The sequence below is a fragment of the Homarus americanus genome, unplaced genomic scaffold (assembly GCF_018991925.1).
Source record: "Homarus americanus isolate GMGI-L3 unplaced genomic scaffold, GMGI_Hamer_2.0 scaffold24523, whole genome shotgun sequence".
In the NCBI taxonomy this organism is placed as follows: domain Eukaryota; kingdom Metazoa; phylum Arthropoda; class Malacostraca; order Decapoda; family Nephropidae; genus Homarus; species Homarus americanus.
The window spans coordinates 1,378,856-1,396,735 of NW_024744357.1; the positions used below are offsets into that span (position 1 = coordinate 1,378,856).

At 37.2% G+C, this 17,880-nt stretch overlaps 4 protein-coding genes across 4 annotated transcripts; all 4 read right to left on the bottom strand.

Moving 5' to 3' along the window:
• Positions 1-481: 481 nt before the first annotated feature.
• LOC121877870 (cuticle protein 7-like) lies at positions 482-1,570 on the bottom strand. The gene is made up of 3 exons (XM_042383795.1): positions 1,537-1,570; positions 1,226-1,357; positions 482-886 (listed from the first exon to the last, which is right to left on the bottom strand). The coding sequence occupies exons 1-3, from the start codon at positions 1,546-1,548 to the stop codon at positions 599-601; spliced, it is 432 nt and encodes a 143-aa protein (XP_042239729.1). The 5' UTR covers positions 1,549-1,570; the 3' UTR covers positions 482-598.
• A 2,785-nt stretch (positions 1,571-4,355) lies between these two features.
• LOC121877835 (cuticle protein 19.8-like) lies at positions 4,356-5,325 on the bottom strand. The gene is made up of 3 exons (XM_042383723.1): positions 5,290-5,325; positions 4,959-5,111; positions 4,356-4,702 (listed from the first exon to the last, which is right to left on the bottom strand). Exons 1-3 carry the CDS (start codon positions 5,299-5,301, stop codon positions 4,433-4,435), a joined length of 435 nt encoding a protein of 144 aa, XP_042239657.1. The 5' UTR covers positions 5,302-5,325; the 3' UTR covers positions 4,356-4,432.
• A 4,386-nt stretch (positions 5,326-9,711) lies between these two features.
• On the bottom strand, positions 9,712-10,103 carry LOC121877752 (cuticle protein 7-like). Its single transcript, XM_042383608.1, has 2 exons — positions 10,060-10,103; positions 9,712-9,964 (listed from the first exon to the last, which is right to left on the bottom strand). Exons 1-2 carry the CDS (start codon positions 10,101-10,103, stop codon positions 9,712-9,714), a joined length of 297 nt encoding a protein of 98 aa, XP_042239542.1.
• A 3,304-nt stretch (positions 10,104-13,407) lies between these two features.
• LOC121877829 (cuticle protein 19.8-like) lies at positions 13,408-14,372 on the bottom strand. Its single transcript, XM_042383715.1, has 3 exons — positions 14,341-14,372; positions 14,010-14,162; positions 13,408-13,752 (listed from the first exon to the last, which is right to left on the bottom strand). The coding sequence occupies exons 1-3, from the start codon at positions 14,350-14,352 to the stop codon at positions 13,483-13,485; spliced, it is 435 nt and encodes a 144-aa protein (XP_042239649.1). The 5' UTR covers positions 14,353-14,372; the 3' UTR covers positions 13,408-13,482.
• Positions 14,373-17,880: the final 3,508 nt, after the last annotated feature.

Below are 17,880 nucleotides of genomic sequence, written 5' to 3' on the forward strand. Positions count from 1 at the left end.
CGAGTTGTGCAAGAGAGTTTCTAGAGAAACAAATTTAAAACATCAACAATGGTTTGAATTTCCCCTCCAACAGGACGTGCGGCTGGGAGGCAGCCTCTAGAATCTAGTGTCAATGGCACCACAAGTACACATGCAGATTCGATTATAAATACACTGTATCATGCATTATAATATATATATATATATATATATATATATATATATATATATATATATATATATATATATATATATATATATATATATATATATATATATATATATATATATATATATATATATATATATATAGAAAGACTTGAAAATCCATCCAAAGTTATATTACCTTAGAAAATGTCTCTTGTGTAAGAACGTTAATTTCTATCACTTTAGGGTAAATCCTCTTAAAGCCTCAACACAATCATTTTATTTGCGTAGTTCATTACTCTGAATAAACTCGAAGTCACCAACCGCAAAAAAGGTTTAGAAAGAATGTAGATGATTAATAGTGTATAACGTTTATTAATGGTTGTTCAATAAATACTGATCTTCACTACATTCTCGATGGTTTGTAAATACAATGGTCAATAAGCAATGCATTGTAGATCTTGAATTCAACTTAGGCATAGCTGGGTGCTGGCGTGTAGGAGGGCTCAGGAGCGGGCCTGTAAGAGGGTGCTGGGGCAGGCTGGTAGGATGGGTACTGGGCCTCACCCTCGTATGTCACCTCAGCCACGTAGCCGGAGTCCCCGTCGACGTAGTAAGTTACCCTCTGCACACGACCGTCGGGAAGCAGCACGGAGTAGGTACCCTGGGTGCTGTAGCCGTCACGGGATTCTTCATGGCCGTAGTCGTTGCCGGAGTGGTCGTCTCTGACGGCGTACTGGTTTTTGTATTGGGGAGGAGTCTGTGACCAAGACAGTCAATATATTATTATTATAAATCATCAATACATTTAGGTCAATACTTGTTCCCATGACTGTTGTGATGTTCATTGTATCCCGCATTCATGTTTTTTTATATCGTTTCTTGAAAGTAAATTTCTGAAGCAGACTAGTTTTTTATTTGTTCGTGAATATTCCTCTTGCAGGTATTGCTGAAATACCGCACATTAATATCCTGTTTTTCTTCCTTTTTATTATTGAAAATTTAAGTAATATTAGGAAACAAGACAATTTTATTTCTCTTTGTCTTATGGGCACACTTATTAACAGCATACAAGATGCTTCTCGCAATACCAACTTACGTCAGGATAAACGGGAGCAGCAGAGTAGGAAGGTCTAGGGTGAGCAGGGGCGCTGTATTCGGGAGTGGGGGGGTTGTACTGTGGATCAGGCCTGGCGAGGGCTGCAGCCACAAGGGCGGCCAACAAAACAACCTACAGGACGAGACCACAACACTTGTTATAATATATCAGTCTCAACTGTCTCGTCTGTAAATAATTCTTGACATAAAAAAATATGAAAATGATAGTCTACACTATACCACTGAACAGTACATAAATCTCTTAGTACAAATTATCTCCATCAAAGAATTGCAGACGAGAGATCTATTAACCTTGGGAGCCATGGTGCTATGAGAATGAACTGTTGATGAGACTGTTGTTGCGTGAGGCGGACCGAAGCCTTATATACCTGAAGTCCCGCCCAGGTCATATGACGTAGCCAGTCTAGGGAACAGGGCAGCTTTACTATTCTTAGAAGGTAATAAGCATGTGATGATGAAGGTTACCAGATGATATTTTGTGATAATGACAAGAGGGAGAAAAAAATGATAATTTTGTTGAGAAAGGCATAATGAGTATATTAGCACTGTGGTAATTACAGAAATATTAATACAAATGAAAGTTCTGATGAACAACAGATAAATATTTTTTTTCAAGTCATCTGAAAAGTCTTTTTTCTTCACCTACTTCAGAAAATAAGAAACCTAAAGGATCAAGTAAAATCTTGTCGGTAAACAAACAAACAAGGGCGACTAAGAATTTTTCATTAACTACGATAAAACCACTTGATAAAACACGGGATGGGTAAAATATAAATGGCGGACATTTCACTGACAAAATCCAGAGGAATTACAAGAAGATCCTTTGTGGCGAAGTGAACTGGGTAAATATGCAATAAGAACCCCAGAAGAACTCTGTAACTGCCAAGAGTTTACTGCAATAGAAAGTGAAATGTGAAAGGCAGTCCAACTTGCCATTTATTTGAACACGACACAGTGCAGGTATCCGGCAGGAGAAAAGCCTCGGTAATAAGAAACATAGAAGTATCTTGTTGATGTCAATAATGTATTGATAACAGAGTTTGGGTCAGGTAATGTAAATACATTTCAAGGTTTAACTTAATAGGAGTTAATCTGAGCCTTATATGGAAGCTGACTTGCCACCCAAAAACAACTGTTGCTAGGTAACAAGCAGTGATTCGGGGATATCAGTATGACCATTGAATCCAGGGAGGTAGACCGAAGAAGTAGTAACATCTAATAAACTATATTACCATCTTGCCACGTTAGAACATTTAGAGTTTATTTCAAAGGGGTTAAGGGCCATTACTTTCCCACATTCATTCTACGTAATTATATGGATTAGTTTTTTTTTTCAAAACTTAAAATTTATATTAAAAACCAATCAATCTCTATTGGCTGTCAAATCACAGGTCACGACCCAAAGGTGGGTCGCGAGCCGATTTTCAGTGGGCCGTGATGACCCAGCAAAGTTAACGTTTTTTGTCTGCTTTTTTTAATAAACTCTCAAGGTCACCGGCACAGAATGGGAGCCTTCAACTGCTCCGTTTAACGCTAGTTGTGCTTTCTATTAAATTCCTAGTTGATGTAACAATAAATTTGATTTTACAGTTATTGCTTTTGTATTTGAATCAAAGGATCGCGAAGTTCCGAGATATTAAAAATTAGGTCGCACTCGAAAAGTTGGAGAACCACTGAGTCGGTCTATACACTTAACATTTTACTTAAATGATACACAGGGAAGGAAATTTTCATTAGTGATCTTTGATGGAGGAACATTTCTGGCGCTGCCCATAGTCAGTGAACGGTGTATCACATTATCCTGTAAGCTCCGACACTTCAGATGATATATTAATAATAGTAGTAGATCTATGACTTATACTTAGGAATTTTTAACAGCATGTAAATTAGTTAATAAAATATCTTACATTCCATGGGTTTACCAAATTTATCAGGGTTATTCTTTAAAAAATGCATTTTCAGTGAAAGTGAAAAAAAAAGTCGGTCCCACAAACATGACTGCAAATTAGGGCAGTATACAGCACACTGTTATAAACTTAGGTACCCATTTAAGGCTGGGTGAACTGGGAGCGTACAGGAATTGAACCACCGACCTCTGGAACAGGAGGCGAGAGATGTATTCACTCGACTGCCGCCTTCCATAAGATGTAAATTATCCTTAATAGTTTGCATTACACTAAAAATTTGAGTTTCCGTGAATGGTTTTACATATTAAAATGTCCACCATACTCTCCCTTAGAGATTCGAGGAATTCAAAATTACTATAAAAGGAGGAATCTTCGCTTTATATCTTCTTTAAAAGCCAGAGAAATGCCAACTCACCTCATCTGACATGAAAGTTACCACTGCCATTACTTGACAGATCACAGGATGACATAGGTGATGAGAAGTTGATGTGAAATATCAACAAAAATCTGCACGTGAGTCAATGAGTGTAGAAGACTGTACAAAGATCAGCTAAAGACCAAAAATGTGAAAGTTTTAGATTAGTCGTGAATCACTGATACTTTGCCCACATATAAGGCATAAATTGGTATCTTCTGCTGCTTATAAGTTTGTAAGATAACTGGGTGACCTTCTTGCTTGAGTGTCTTGAAGGATGTCCAAAAAATCTTTTCTCTCTTGGTTATATGTGTTCATATAATAAAGTCATTGTAAATCATAATGCATTTTTTCTTGTCTTGGAAAAGTGAGTCTGAGAGAGAGAGAGAGAGAGGAGCTGAATTATAAAGAAAACAAGGATAAAAAAAATTGAAAGAGACTGATAAAGACAGAACCAAGGACAGTAAAAATAGATAAAGAGACAGTGCAAACACTGTAGATTTGTATATATTCAGGTATATACCAAAAACAGACAATGAAAGAACTGGAGAATACTGTATATAGAAAAATACGCAACATGAAAGAGAGAAAAGTCTTGTGTACCAAAGATGGAATCAGTCAACTTACATAAGGAAAAGAGAGATATTAAACTGTTACAGTATTAACATCACATTGTACACAGGTTTGATCACTTGACACTATATTAAATGAATTCTAAATCTTATGAAATTGGAATCAATATCACTCACGAATATTCTAAAAAGAACCACAGGGAAAACATATGGCTATATTTAGTAAAATGTTTATTTCTTATCGTTCAGTAAATAATGGCTTCACTACATTCTCGAAGGGCCAAGCTATTGCTTTAAGCATAGGAGGGTGCCGGAGCGGGCCTGTACGAAGGCGCTGGGGCGGGTTGATAGGCGGGGTACTGTGCCTCACCCTCGTAGGTCACCTCAGCCACGTAGCCGGAGTCACCGTCGACGTAGTAAGTCACCCTCTGCACACGACCGTCGGGAAGCAGCACGAAGTAGGTACCCTGGGTGTTGTAGCCGTCCCGGGATTCTTCATGGCCGAAGTCGTTGCCGGAGTAGTCGTCCCTCACGACGTATTGAGAGTTGTACTGGGGAGGAGTCTGTGGTCAAAACAGTTAATGCATTATTATTGCATGACCTGATTATATTTGGTACCAACACTTGTCCCAATAATGTAGTTGGAACATTCTATATCTTGCACATATATTTTTTTATCATATTTAATGAAAAGAATGCTCTTTTAATATAACTTCACTTTCATTTGGATATATTCATTATACTGCAACAGCTACGTAACCACACATGTCATCTGTCAACAGTTACCCTAACATGATACGTCTGGAAGCACCGACTTACATCAGGATAAACTGGAGCAGCAGAGTAGGAAGGTCTAGGATGGGCGGGAGCGCTGTAGGAGGGGGCGGGGGGGTTGTATGCGGGAGTGGGGGGGCTGTACTGTGGGTCAGGTTTGGCGAGGGCTGCAGCCACAAGGGCGGCCAATAACATTACCTACAGGGCAAGAGCACAACACTTGTCATAAAACATTAATGTTAACTATACTAAACTTTCACTGATAATGATATCTTTTGCAAGTATTTCATGACCTAGTATATAATTTATTGCATTCTATTCAAATCTCATTATAAACTTTCAAACTCTTGTCAGTGTGGAGAAGAACTCTATCCACCTTGGTAGTCATGACGGCAGTGAACTGTGAAGGTGACTGATGCTTTCTCAGACCGACCAGAGCCTTTTATACCTGCAGCCCTTCCCATATTTGCGTCATTTTGTCATTTCTTGACTATACGGTATTTTTAGTCAATATATTGTACACTGTCACGTTTACCGCCCCTGGCCCACCTCGGAAGTGGGAAAAAAAGGTTGAAAAGCTTTAATGGTTGATGTGACGTGATGTGATACCCAAAAAATTTTAAGTAGATGTAACGATTTTGTTTAGCAGTAAATATATATATATATATATATATATATATATATATATATATATATATATATATATATATATATATATATATATATATATATATATGTAATATTCAGAAATTTCAAATGCCCCGCCATTAGCGATACTGAGCGTTCAATGTCGTCTGAGGGAAGAGAGCGCTCCCCGCCCATAGCAAGAGGTTATGGAACTAGGCCTAAGTGATATTAAATGTAATTTGTCGAATTAATAATGATGATGCGATTCATGAAGTTAAGGGACTATTATTGAATTTGAAATTATTATAGATCGTTTATCAGTCTGAATATTGTTACGGTTGTCCCAAGGAGTTATTAGTTAGGCGGAAAATATGTCACGTAGGCCTAAGCTAACGCCTTGAGAGGACGCGACGCTGGCTCTCCCTCAGTCACGGGGAGCAGTCAGACAAACAAGACGCCCCTGCCCGTCCGTCACAGAAATAGTCACGTGGCCTAGTCACCTGTGCTGCGCTATTGCAGTATAACAAGTAAGTCTCATTCAATCTCAGACAGGGTTTAGATAGAGCAGTGATAAAGTAAACTAGAGCTAACAGTGAGTTCATTTCAGGGTTTCCGTCAGAACCCACTTGACAGGAGTTGACCGGAGTTTGACTGCGAGAGATTGACTGCCGTTTGAGACCGCCGTTGATGATTGAGGGTGGCGATTGTCGCCATTGGACCGATCAGTGGAGGCCTGTCACTGTTTAGCGGGGTATCAAAGGATCTCTTGAGGGATTCTAGCCGTCTGGGTGCCCAGCTGACGACGGGACGATCGTTGGGTCAGCAGCTCTCCTCTACCTCGGCTCACAACCCCACATGTCTCGAGCAGCTTAGTGAAACCCTCTTGCTAACGGGAAGCTAAAGCTTCTCTCAACTGTACAAGGTCTGATTGGCTCACTCCCTTCCGCTTTATGGACGCACTGGGAGTACACTGAGGCTATCTGAGTAAATTAATGGTCACACACTGAGACCATGAGTCTAGGACTCTAGGAGATACCTAGAGGAACATTTTATCTCCCTTATTACGGGTGTATGTTGAGTTGGGTGGAGCATGGTTCACGAGTATTGGTGGACCCAGTAACATATTAATAATAGTGAATATATTTGGGTGTAGTTAATACCATTTCTCAGTTACTGATATTATCTTGACGTGTGTAGTTTAAAATTTCTTAAATAATTTTGATAGTATTGTTTTTTTGAATGTTTGTGTCATTAAGTGGAACCAGAGTGATACTGTGATTTGATTCTTTTAATGCATCTAATTTTTCTTCATAATTCTGATCTCAGGTATAACCTTTGTTCCCCAGAGTAGTGTTTAAGTTAGGTTAGGAAGTGTGCATCTGTTGGGGTGATATAATTTTGTTGAGTGCCCTTAAGGCCTATTCATTGTAGTGTATTTTAAGTTCTATTTTTTTATTACCATTTCCTCAGTGACTGATATTATTTTGTTGATAGCCCTTAAGGCCTACTCATTGTAGAGTATTTAATTTCTTATTTTTTAATACCATTTCCTAAGTGACTGATATTATTTTGTGAAAGCCCTTAAGGCCTGTTTCATGTGTGCAAGCAACATTTCTTACTACTTCAAATTTATTGTTGCCTGAGTTTCTAATATTTTCTATATCATGTATAACTTTTATTCCCCAGAGTAGTGTTTTAAGTTCAGGTTAAGAGGTGGGCATATTGGTGTACCATTATTTGATTGTGTTTGTAGTGTTGGAAGGAATATAAGTGTCTAAATTTTACAGTGTGTCTCATCCATCCCAGTCACAGACGCTATCCTTCCACGGGTCACGGACAATTCATTTTGTTTAGTAGATTTAAGTGTTCTTGTGCTGGTTCGGGATTTTTTCTCAAAGGGGCGCTTCCACTGCCATTACCATCTATTAATTTGTAATAAACCCCAAGTCAAGTGAGAAATTAGAGTCCAGTAAATTCCGACCGGTTACATATTTATATATATATATATATATATATATATATATATATATATATATATATATATATATATATATATATTATACATGGTATTTGGAAATTCGTTTCTTAATTTGGGGGGTGTATTTCTGAGACATACATAAGTATGAATGACCCCATGACCATAGTGTCAATACCCCATAGTTTCGAAGTTAAACCATAAAGTGCGTAGGGGGAGGACTGCAACAAGTCTATGGAAATATAATATGAAATATCAAACCCTATTTAAAGTAACTGGTATCATTTAGGAAGAGGGCCCTGAACTTTGATCATTTACGGTAAAATGCATAACAGAATGCAACACTGGATATTTCATTTATACTTCGTAGATTTTATCACAATCCAACCCCAGCTGTCATGTGTTTTAATTCAGAAACTATGTGGTATTGACACTATGGTCATGGAGTTATCTTATGTCTATATGTCTGAGAAATACAGCACCCAGAATTACTGTTTCTCGTCCGCCACGCCTTTAATACTCATTCGTGACGTCATTGTAAGGGAGGTGTTGTAAAGTGTCAAGAAGTTATAATTCTTGTCAAATACTTTTTAGAAGGGAAAACTAATACATACTAATTTAATTATTTTTATATATTAATATATAGTACATAAACTTTATGAAATACATATGCATAATTTTGACTATTTTGGTACACACAACTAGCTGAAACGTAAACTAACTCACTTTATTAAACTTCATATTAGCAATTAATATTTCCTAATGTTAGTTGTATCCTAACTTGAAAATTATCAATAAAAACAATAAATTTCTCTGCCTAAAGACATTGTTTGTGTATATTAAAAGCATATAGCATTTAAGCTCTAAACTCATCATTACAAATTAGTGTTTAATTTCCTTAACTTCAAATTATGATTATATGTCAGTTTGTTAGTTCCATGTGAAGGTCTTGTTAAATAATCAGATAAATTCAAGAGAAAGTACTGAGTATTATTTTATCATTAAATTATTTAACACTAACCTTGAACCCTCGTCGCCATGTTAGGTATCACGCGAGAGGAGGGCGGAAGGGTTAACTCAAGGTGATAACAGGTGAGAAGAGGGAGGGGGGGGTTGGAAGGGAAGGAAAGTGGTGTAATCTATCAAACATTGTATGACGTCGTTAAATGGTTAGTCCCTTACACCTCGGAGAAACTAGACACGATAGTTATCTAGCGTTGGTTAATCTCCTCTGATGCAAATAGTTCCTGTGTTCTTAAATCATTATCTTGTATTAGGTTTGAGGTCTTATACATTCATTTTATTTTCCTCTATTTGCATCAGTTTTTACCATACAAGTGTCTGTTTGTTTCTGTTTTATTTACCAGTTTGGAGTTTCAATATAGTATACTGTACAGTATGTGTCTTATCCTCGTGTCTCAGTTCGATGGACAAAAAATAATGTTGCATATGAAACTAAGTCCAGTGGGAGTACGAAAAGAGAGAGAAAGATATAAACTACAATATCCTAATTAAAATGTTTCATATGAGTGTGTCAGAATGGTCGGCAGGAAGTGTACAAATAGTTATGTGAGTTGCGCAAGAGAGTTTCTAGAGAAACAGATTTAAAACATCAACAATGGTTTGAATTTCCCCTCCAACAGGACGTGCGGCTGGGAGGCAGCCTCTAGAATCTAGAGTGTCAATGGCACCACAAGTACACATGCAGATTCGATTATAAATACACTGTATCATGCATTATATATATATATATATATATATATATATATATATATATATATATATATATATATATATATATATATATATATATATATATATATATATATATATATATATATATATATATATATATATATATATATATATATATATATATATATATATATATATATATATATAGAAAGACTTGAAAATCCATCCAAAGTTATATTACCTTAGAAAATGTCTCTTGTGTAAGAACGTTAATTTCTATCACTTTAGGGTAAATCCTCTTAAACTCTCAACACAATCATTTTATTTGCGTAGTTCATTACTCTGAATAAACTCGAAGTCACCAACCGCAAAAAAGGTTTAGAAAGAATGTAGATGATAAATAGTGTATAACGTTTATTAATGGTTGTTCAATAAATACATTCTCGATGGTTTGTAAATACAATGGTCAATAAGCAATGCATTGTAGATCTTGAATTCAACTTAGGCATAGCTGGGTGCTGGCGTGTAGGAGGGCGAAGGAGCGGGCCTGTAAGAGGGTGCTGGGGCAGGCTGGTAGGATGGGTACTGGGCCTCACCCTCGTAGGTCACCTCAGCCACGTAGCCGGAGTCCCCGTCGACGTAGTAAGTTACCCTCTGCACACGACCGTCGGGAAGCAGCACGGAGTAGGTACCCTGGGTGCTGTAGCCGTCACGGGATTCTTCATGGCCGTAGTCGTTGCCGGAGTAGTCGTCTCTGACGGCGTACTGGGAGTTGTATTGGGGAGGAGTCTGTGACCAAGACAGTCAATATATTATTATTATAAATCATCAATACATTTAGGTCAATACTTGTTCCCATGACTGTTGTGATGTTCATTGTATCCCGCATTCATGTTTTTTATATCGTTTCTTGAAAGTAAATTTCTGAAGCAGACTAGTTTTTTATTTGTTCGTGAATATTCCTCTTGCAGGTATTGCTGAAATACCGCACATTAATATCCTGTTTTTCTTCCTTTTTATTATTGAAAATTTAAGTAATATTAGGAAACAAGGCAATTTTATTTCTCTTTGTCTTATGGGCACACTTATTAACAGCATACAAGATGCTTCTCGCAATACCAACTTACGTCACGATAAGCGGGAGCAGCAGAGTAGGAAGGTCTAGGGTGAGCAGGGGCGCTGTATTCGGGAGTGGGGGGGTTGTACTGTGGATCAGGCCTGGCGAGGGCTGCAGCCACAAGGGCGGCCAACAAAACAACCTACAGGACGAGACCACAACACTTGTTATAATATATCAGTCTCAACTGTCTCGTCTGTAAATAATTCTTGACATAAAAAAATATGAAAATGATAGTCTACACTATATCACTGAACAGTACATAAATCTCTTAGTACAAATTATCTCCATCAAAGAATTGCAGACGAGAGATCTATTAACCTTGGGAGCCATGGTGCTATGAGAATGAACTGTTGATGAGACTGTTGTCATATGACGTAGCCAGTCTAGGGAACAGGGCAGCTTTACTATTCTTAGAAAGTAATAAGCATGTGATGATGAAGGTTACCAGATGATATTTTGTGATAATGACAAGAGGGAGAAAAAAATGATAATTTTGTTGAGAAAGGCATAATGAGTAAATTAGCACTGTGGTAATTACAGAAATATTAATACAAATGAAAGTTCTGATGAACAACAGATAAATATTTTTTTTCAAGTCATCTGAAAAGTCTTTTTTCTTCACCTACTTCAGAAAATAAGAAACCTAAAGGATCAAGTAAAATCTTGTCGGTAAACAAACAAACAAGGGCGACTAAGAACTTTTCATTAACTACGATAAAACCACTTGATAAAACACGGGATGGGTAAAATATAAATGGCGGACATTTCACTGACAAAATCCAGAGGAATTACAAGAAGATCCTTTGTGGCGAAGTGAACTGGGTAAATATGTAATAAGAACCCCAGAAGAACTCTGTAACTGCCAAGAGTTTACTGCAGTAGAAAGTGAAATGTGAAAGGCAGTCCAACTTGCCATTTATTTGAACACGACACAGTGCAGGTATCCGGCAGGAGAAAAGCCTCGGTAATAAGAAACATAGAAGTATCTTGTTGATGTCAATAATGTATTGATAACAGAGTTTGGGTCAGGTAATGTAAATACATTTCAAGGTTTAACTTAATAGGAGTTAATCTGAGCCTTGTATGGAAGCTGACTTGCCACCCAAAAACAACTGTTGCTAGGTAACAAGCAGTGACTCGGGGATATCAGTATGACCATTGAATCCAGGGAGGTAGACCGAGGAAGTAGTAACATCTAATAAACTATATTACCATCTTGCCACGTTAGAACATTTAGAGTTTATTTCAAAGGGGTTAAGGGCCATTACTTTCCCACATTCATTCTACGTAATTATATGGATTTTTTTTTTTTTCAAAACTTAAAATTTATATTAAAAACCAATCACTCTCTATTGGCTGTCAAATCACAGGTCACGACCCAAAGGTGGGTCGCGAGCCGATTTTCAGTGGGCCGTGATGACCCAGCAAAGTTAACGTTTTTTGTCTGTTTTTTTTAATAAACTCTCAAGGTCACCGGCACAGAATGGGAGCCTTCAACTGCTCCGTTTAACGCTAGTTGTGCTTTCTATTAAATTCCTAGTTGATGTAACAATAAATTTGATTTTACAGTTATTGCTTTTGTATTTGAATCAAAGGGTCGCGAAGTTCCGAGATATTAAAAATTAGGTCGCACTCGAAAAGTTGGAGAACCACTGAGTCGGTCTATACACTTAACATTTTACTTAAATGATACACAGGGAAGAAAATTTTCATTAGTGATCTTTGATGGAGGAATATTTCTGGCGCTGCCCATAGTCAGTGAACGGTGTATCACATTATCGTGTAAGCTCCGACACTTCAGATGATATATTAGTAATAGTAGTAGATCTATGACTTATACTTAGGAATTTTTAACAGCATGTAAATTAGTTAATAAAATATCTTACATTCCATGGGTTTACCAAATTTATCAGGGTTATTCTTAAAAAAATGCATTTTGAGTGAAAGTGAAAAAAAAGTCGGTCCCACAAACATGACTGCCAGTTAGGGCAGTATACAGCACACTGTTATAAACTTAGGTACCCATTTACAGCTGGGTGAACTGGGAGCGTACAGGAATTGAACCACCGACCTCTGGAACAGGAGGCGAGAGCTGTATTCACTCGACTGCCGCCTTCCATAAGATGTAAATTATCCTTAATATTTTGCATTACACTAAAAATTTGAGTTTCCGTGAATGGTTTTACATACTAAAATGTCCACCATACTCTCCCTTAGAGATTCGAGGAATTCAAAATTACTATAAAAGGAGGAATCTTCGCTTTATATCTTCTTTAAAAGCCAGAGAATTGCCAACTCACCTCAACTGACATGAAAGTTACCACTGCCATTACTTGACAGATCACAGGATGACATAGGTGATGAGAAGTTGATGTGAAATATCAAAAAAAATCTACACGTGAGTCAGTGAGTGTAGAAGACTGTACAAAGATCAGCTAAAGACCAAAAATGTGAAAGTTTTAGATTAGTCGTGAAAGACTGATACTTTACCCACATATAAGGCATAAATTGGTAACTTATGCTGCTTATAAGTTTGTAAGATAACTGGGTGACCTTCTTGCTTGAGTGTCTTGAAGGATGTCCAAAAAATCTTTTCTCTCTTCGTTATATGTGTTCATATAATAAAGTCATTGTAAATCATAATGCATTTTTTCTTGTCTTGGAAAAGTGAGTCTGAGAGAGAGAGAGAGAGAGGAGCTGAATTATAAAGAAAACAAGGATAAAAAAAATTGAAAGAGACTGATAAAGACAGAACCAAGGACAGTAAAAATAGATAAAGAGACAGTGCAAACACTGTAGATTTGTTATACCAAAAACAGAGACTGAAAGAACTGGAGAATACTGTATATAGAAAAATACGCAACATGAAAGAGAGAAAAGTCTTGTGTACCAAAGATGGAATCAGTCAACTTACATAAGAAAAAGAGAGATATTAAACTGTTACAGTATTAACATCACATTGTACACAGGTTTGATCACTTGACACTATATTAAATGAATTCTAAATCTTATGAAATTGGAATCAATATCACTCACGAATATTCTAAAAAGAACCACAGGGAAAACATATGGCTATATTCAGTAAAATGTTTATTTCTTATCGTTCAGTAAATAATGGCTTCACTACATTCTCGAAGGGCCAAGCTATTGGTTTAAGCATAGGAGGGTGCCGGAGCGGGCCTGTACGAAGGCGCTGGGGCGGGTTGATAGGCGGGGTACTGTGCCTCACCCTCGTAGGTCACCTCAGCCACGTAGCCGGAGTCACCGTCGACGTAGTAAGTCACCCTCTGCACACGACCGTCGGGAAGCAGCACGAAGTAGGTACCCTGGGTGTTGTAGCCGTCCCGGGATTCTTCATGGCCGAAGTCGTTGCCGGAGTAGTCGTCCCTCACGACGTATTGAGAGTTGTACTGGGGAGGAGTCTGTGGTCAAAACAGTTAATGCATTATTATTGCATGACCTGATTATATTTGGTACCAACACTTGTCCCAATAATGTAGTTGGAACATTCTATATCTTGCACATATTTTTTTTTTATCATATTTAATGAAAAGAATGCTCTTTTAATATAACTTCACTTTCATTTGGATATATTCATTATACTGCAACAGCTACGTAACCACACATGTCATCTGTCAACAGTTACCCTAACGTGATACGTCTGGAAGCACCGACTTACATCAGGATAAACTGGAGCAGCAGAGTAGGAAGGTCTTGGATGGGCGGGAGCGCTGTAGGAGGGGGCGGGGGGGTTGTATGCGGGAGTGGGGGGGCTGTACTGTGGGTCAGGTTTGGCGAGGGCTGCAGCCACAAGGGCGGCCAAAAACATTACCTACAGGGCAAGAGCACAACACTTGTCATAAAACATTAATGTTAACTATACTAAACTTTCACTGATAATGATATCTTTTGCAAGTATTTCATGACCTAGTATATAATTTATTGCATTCTATTCACATCTCATTATAAACTTTCAAACTCTTGTCAGTGTGGAGATGAACTATATCCACCTTGGTAGTCATGACGGCAGTGAACTGTGAAGGTGACTGATGCTTTCTCAGACCGACCAGAGCCTTTTATAACTGCAGCCCCTCCCATATTTGCGTCATTTTGTCATTTCTTGACTATACGGTATTTTTAGTCAATATATTGTACACTGTCACGTTTACCGCCCCTGGCCCACCTCGGAAGTGGGAAAAAAAGGTTGAAAAGCTTTAATGGTTGATGTGACGTGATGTGATACCCAAAAAATTTTAAGTAGATGTAACGATTTTGTTTAGCAGTATATATATATATATATATATATATATATATATATATATATATATATATATATATATATATATATATATATATATATATATATATATATATATATATATATATATATATGTAATATTCAGAAATTTCCAATGCCCCGCCATTAGCGATACTGAGCGTTCAAGGTCGTCTGAGGGAAGAGAGCGCTCCCCGCCCATAGAGAGAGGTTATGGAACTAGGCCTAAGTGATATTAAATGTAATTTGCCGAATTAATAATGATGATGCGATTCATGAAGTTAAGGGACTATTATTGAATTTGAAATTATTATAGATCGTTTATCAGTCTGAATAATGTTACGGGTGTCCCAAGGAGTTATTAGTTAGGCGGAAAATATGTCACGTAGGCCTAAGCTAACGCCTTGAGAGGACGCAACGCTGGCTCTCCCTCAGTCACAGGGAGCAGTCAGACAAACAAGACGTCCCTGCGCGTCCGTCACAGAAATAGTCACGTGGCCTAGTCACCTGTGCTGCGCTATTGCAGTATAACAAGTAAGTCTCATTCAATCTCAGACAGGGTTTAGATAGGGCAGTGATAAAGTAAACTAGAGCTAACAGTGAGTGCATTTCAGGGTTTCCGTCAGAACCCACTTGACGGGAGTTGACCGGAGTTTGACTGCGAGAGATTGACTGCCGTTTGAGACCGCCGTTGATGATTGAGGGTGGCGATTGTCGCCATTGGACCGATCAGTGGAGGCCTGTCACTGTTTAGCGGGGTATCAAAGGATCTCTTGAGGGAATCTAGCCATCTGGGTGCCCAGCTGACGACGGGACGATCGTTGGGTCAGCAGCTCTCCTCTACCTCGGCTCACAACCCCACATGTCTCGAGCAGCTTAGTGAAACCCTCTTGCTAACGGGAAGCTAAAGCTTCTCTCAACTGTACAAGGTCTGATTGGCTCACTCCCTTCCGCTTTATGGACGCACTGGGAGTACACTGAGGCTATCTGAGTAAATTAATGGTCACACACTGAGACCATGAGTCTAGGACTCTAGGAGATACCTAGAGGAACATTTTATCTCCCTTATTACGGGTGTATGTTGAGTTGGGTGGAGCATGGTTCACGAGTATTGGTGGACCCAGTAACATATTAATAATAGTGAATATATTTGGGTGTAGTTAATACCATTTCTCAGTTACTGATATTATCTTGACGTGTGTAGTTTAATATTTCTTAAATAATTTTGATAGTATTGTTTTTTGAATGTTTGTGTCATTAAGTGGAACCAGAGTGATACTGTGCTTTGATTCTTTTAATGCATCTAATTTTTCTTCATAATTCTGATCTCAGGTATAACCTTTGTTCCCCAGAGTAGTGGTTAAGTTAGGTTAGGAAGTGTGCATCTGTTGGGGTGATATAATTTTGTTGAGTGCCCTTAAGGCCTATTCATTGTAGTGTATTTAAGTTCGATTTTTTTATTACCATTTCCTCAGTGACTGATATTATTTTGTTGAAAGCCCTTAAGGCCTATTCATTGCACAGTATTTAATTTCTTATTTTTTAATACCATTTCCTAAGTGACTGATATTATTTTGTGAAAGCCCTTAAGGCCTGTTTCATGTGTGCAAGCAACATTTCTTAATACTTCAAATTTATTGTTGCTTGAGTTTCTAATATTTTCTATATCATGTATAACTTTTATTCCCCAGAGTAGTGTTTTAAGTTAAGGTTAAGAGGTGGGCATATTGGTGTACCATTATTTGATTGTGTTTGTAGTGTTGGAGGGAATATAAGTGTCTAAATTTTACAGTGTGTCTCATTCATCCCAGTCACAGACGCTATCCTTCTACGGGTCACGGACAATTCATTTTGTTTTGTAGATTTAAGTGTTCTTGTGCTGGTTCGGGATTTTTTCTCAAAGGGGCGCTTCCACTGCCATTACCATCTATTAATTTTTAATAAACCCCAAGTCAAGTGAGAAATTAAAGTCCAGTAAATTCCGACCGGTTACATATATATATATATATATATATATATATATATATATATATATATATATATATATATATATATATATATATATATATATATATATATATATATATATATATATATATATATATATATATATATATATATATATATATATATATATATATATATATATATATTATATACGGTATTTGGAAATTCGTTTCTTAATTTGGGGGGTGTATTTCTGAGACATACATAAGTATGAATGACCCCATGACCATAGTGTCAATACCCCATAGTTTCGAAGTTAAACCATAAAGTGCGTAGGGGGAGGACTGCAACAAGTCTATGGAAATATAATATGAAATATCAAACCCTATTTAAAGTAACTGGTATCATTTAGGAAGAGGGCCCTGAACTTTGATCATTTACGGTAAAATGCATAACAGAATGCAACACTGGATATTTCATTTATACTTCGTAGATTTTATCACAGTCCAACCCCAACTGTCATGTGTTTTAATTCAGAAACTATGTGGTATTAACACTATGGTCATGGAGTTATCTTATGTCTATATGTCTGAGAAATACAGCACCCAGAATTACTGTTTCTCGTCCGCCACGCCTTTAATACTCATTCGTGACGTCATTGTAAGGGAAGTGTTGTAAAGTGTCAAGAAGTTATAATTCTTGTCAAATACTTTTTAGAAGGGAAAACTAATACATACTAATTTAATTATTTTTATATGTTAATATATAGTACATAAACTTTATGAAATACATATGCATAATTTTGACTATTTTGGTACACACAACTAGCTGAAACGTAAACTAACTCACTTTATTAAACTTCATATTAGCAATTAATATTTCCTAATGTTAGTTGTATCCTAACTTGAAAATTATCAATAAAAACAATAAATTTCTCTGCCTAAAGACATTGTTTGTGTATATAAAAGGCATATAGCATTTAAGCTCTAAACTCATCATTACAAATTAGTGTTTAATTTCCTTAACTTCAAATTATGATTATATGTCAGTTTGTCAGTTCCATGTGAAGGTCTTGTTAAATAATCAGATAAATTCAAGAGAAAGTACTGAGTATTATTTTATCATTAAATTATTTAACACTAACCTTGAACCCTCGTCGCCATGTTAGGTATCACGCGAGAGGAGGGCGGAAGGGTTAACTCAAGGTGATAACAGGTGAGAAGAGGGAGGGGGGGGTTGGAAGGGAAGGAAAGTGGTGTAATCTATCAAACATTGTATGACGTCGTTAAATGGTTAGTCCCTTACACCTCGGAGAAACTAGACACGA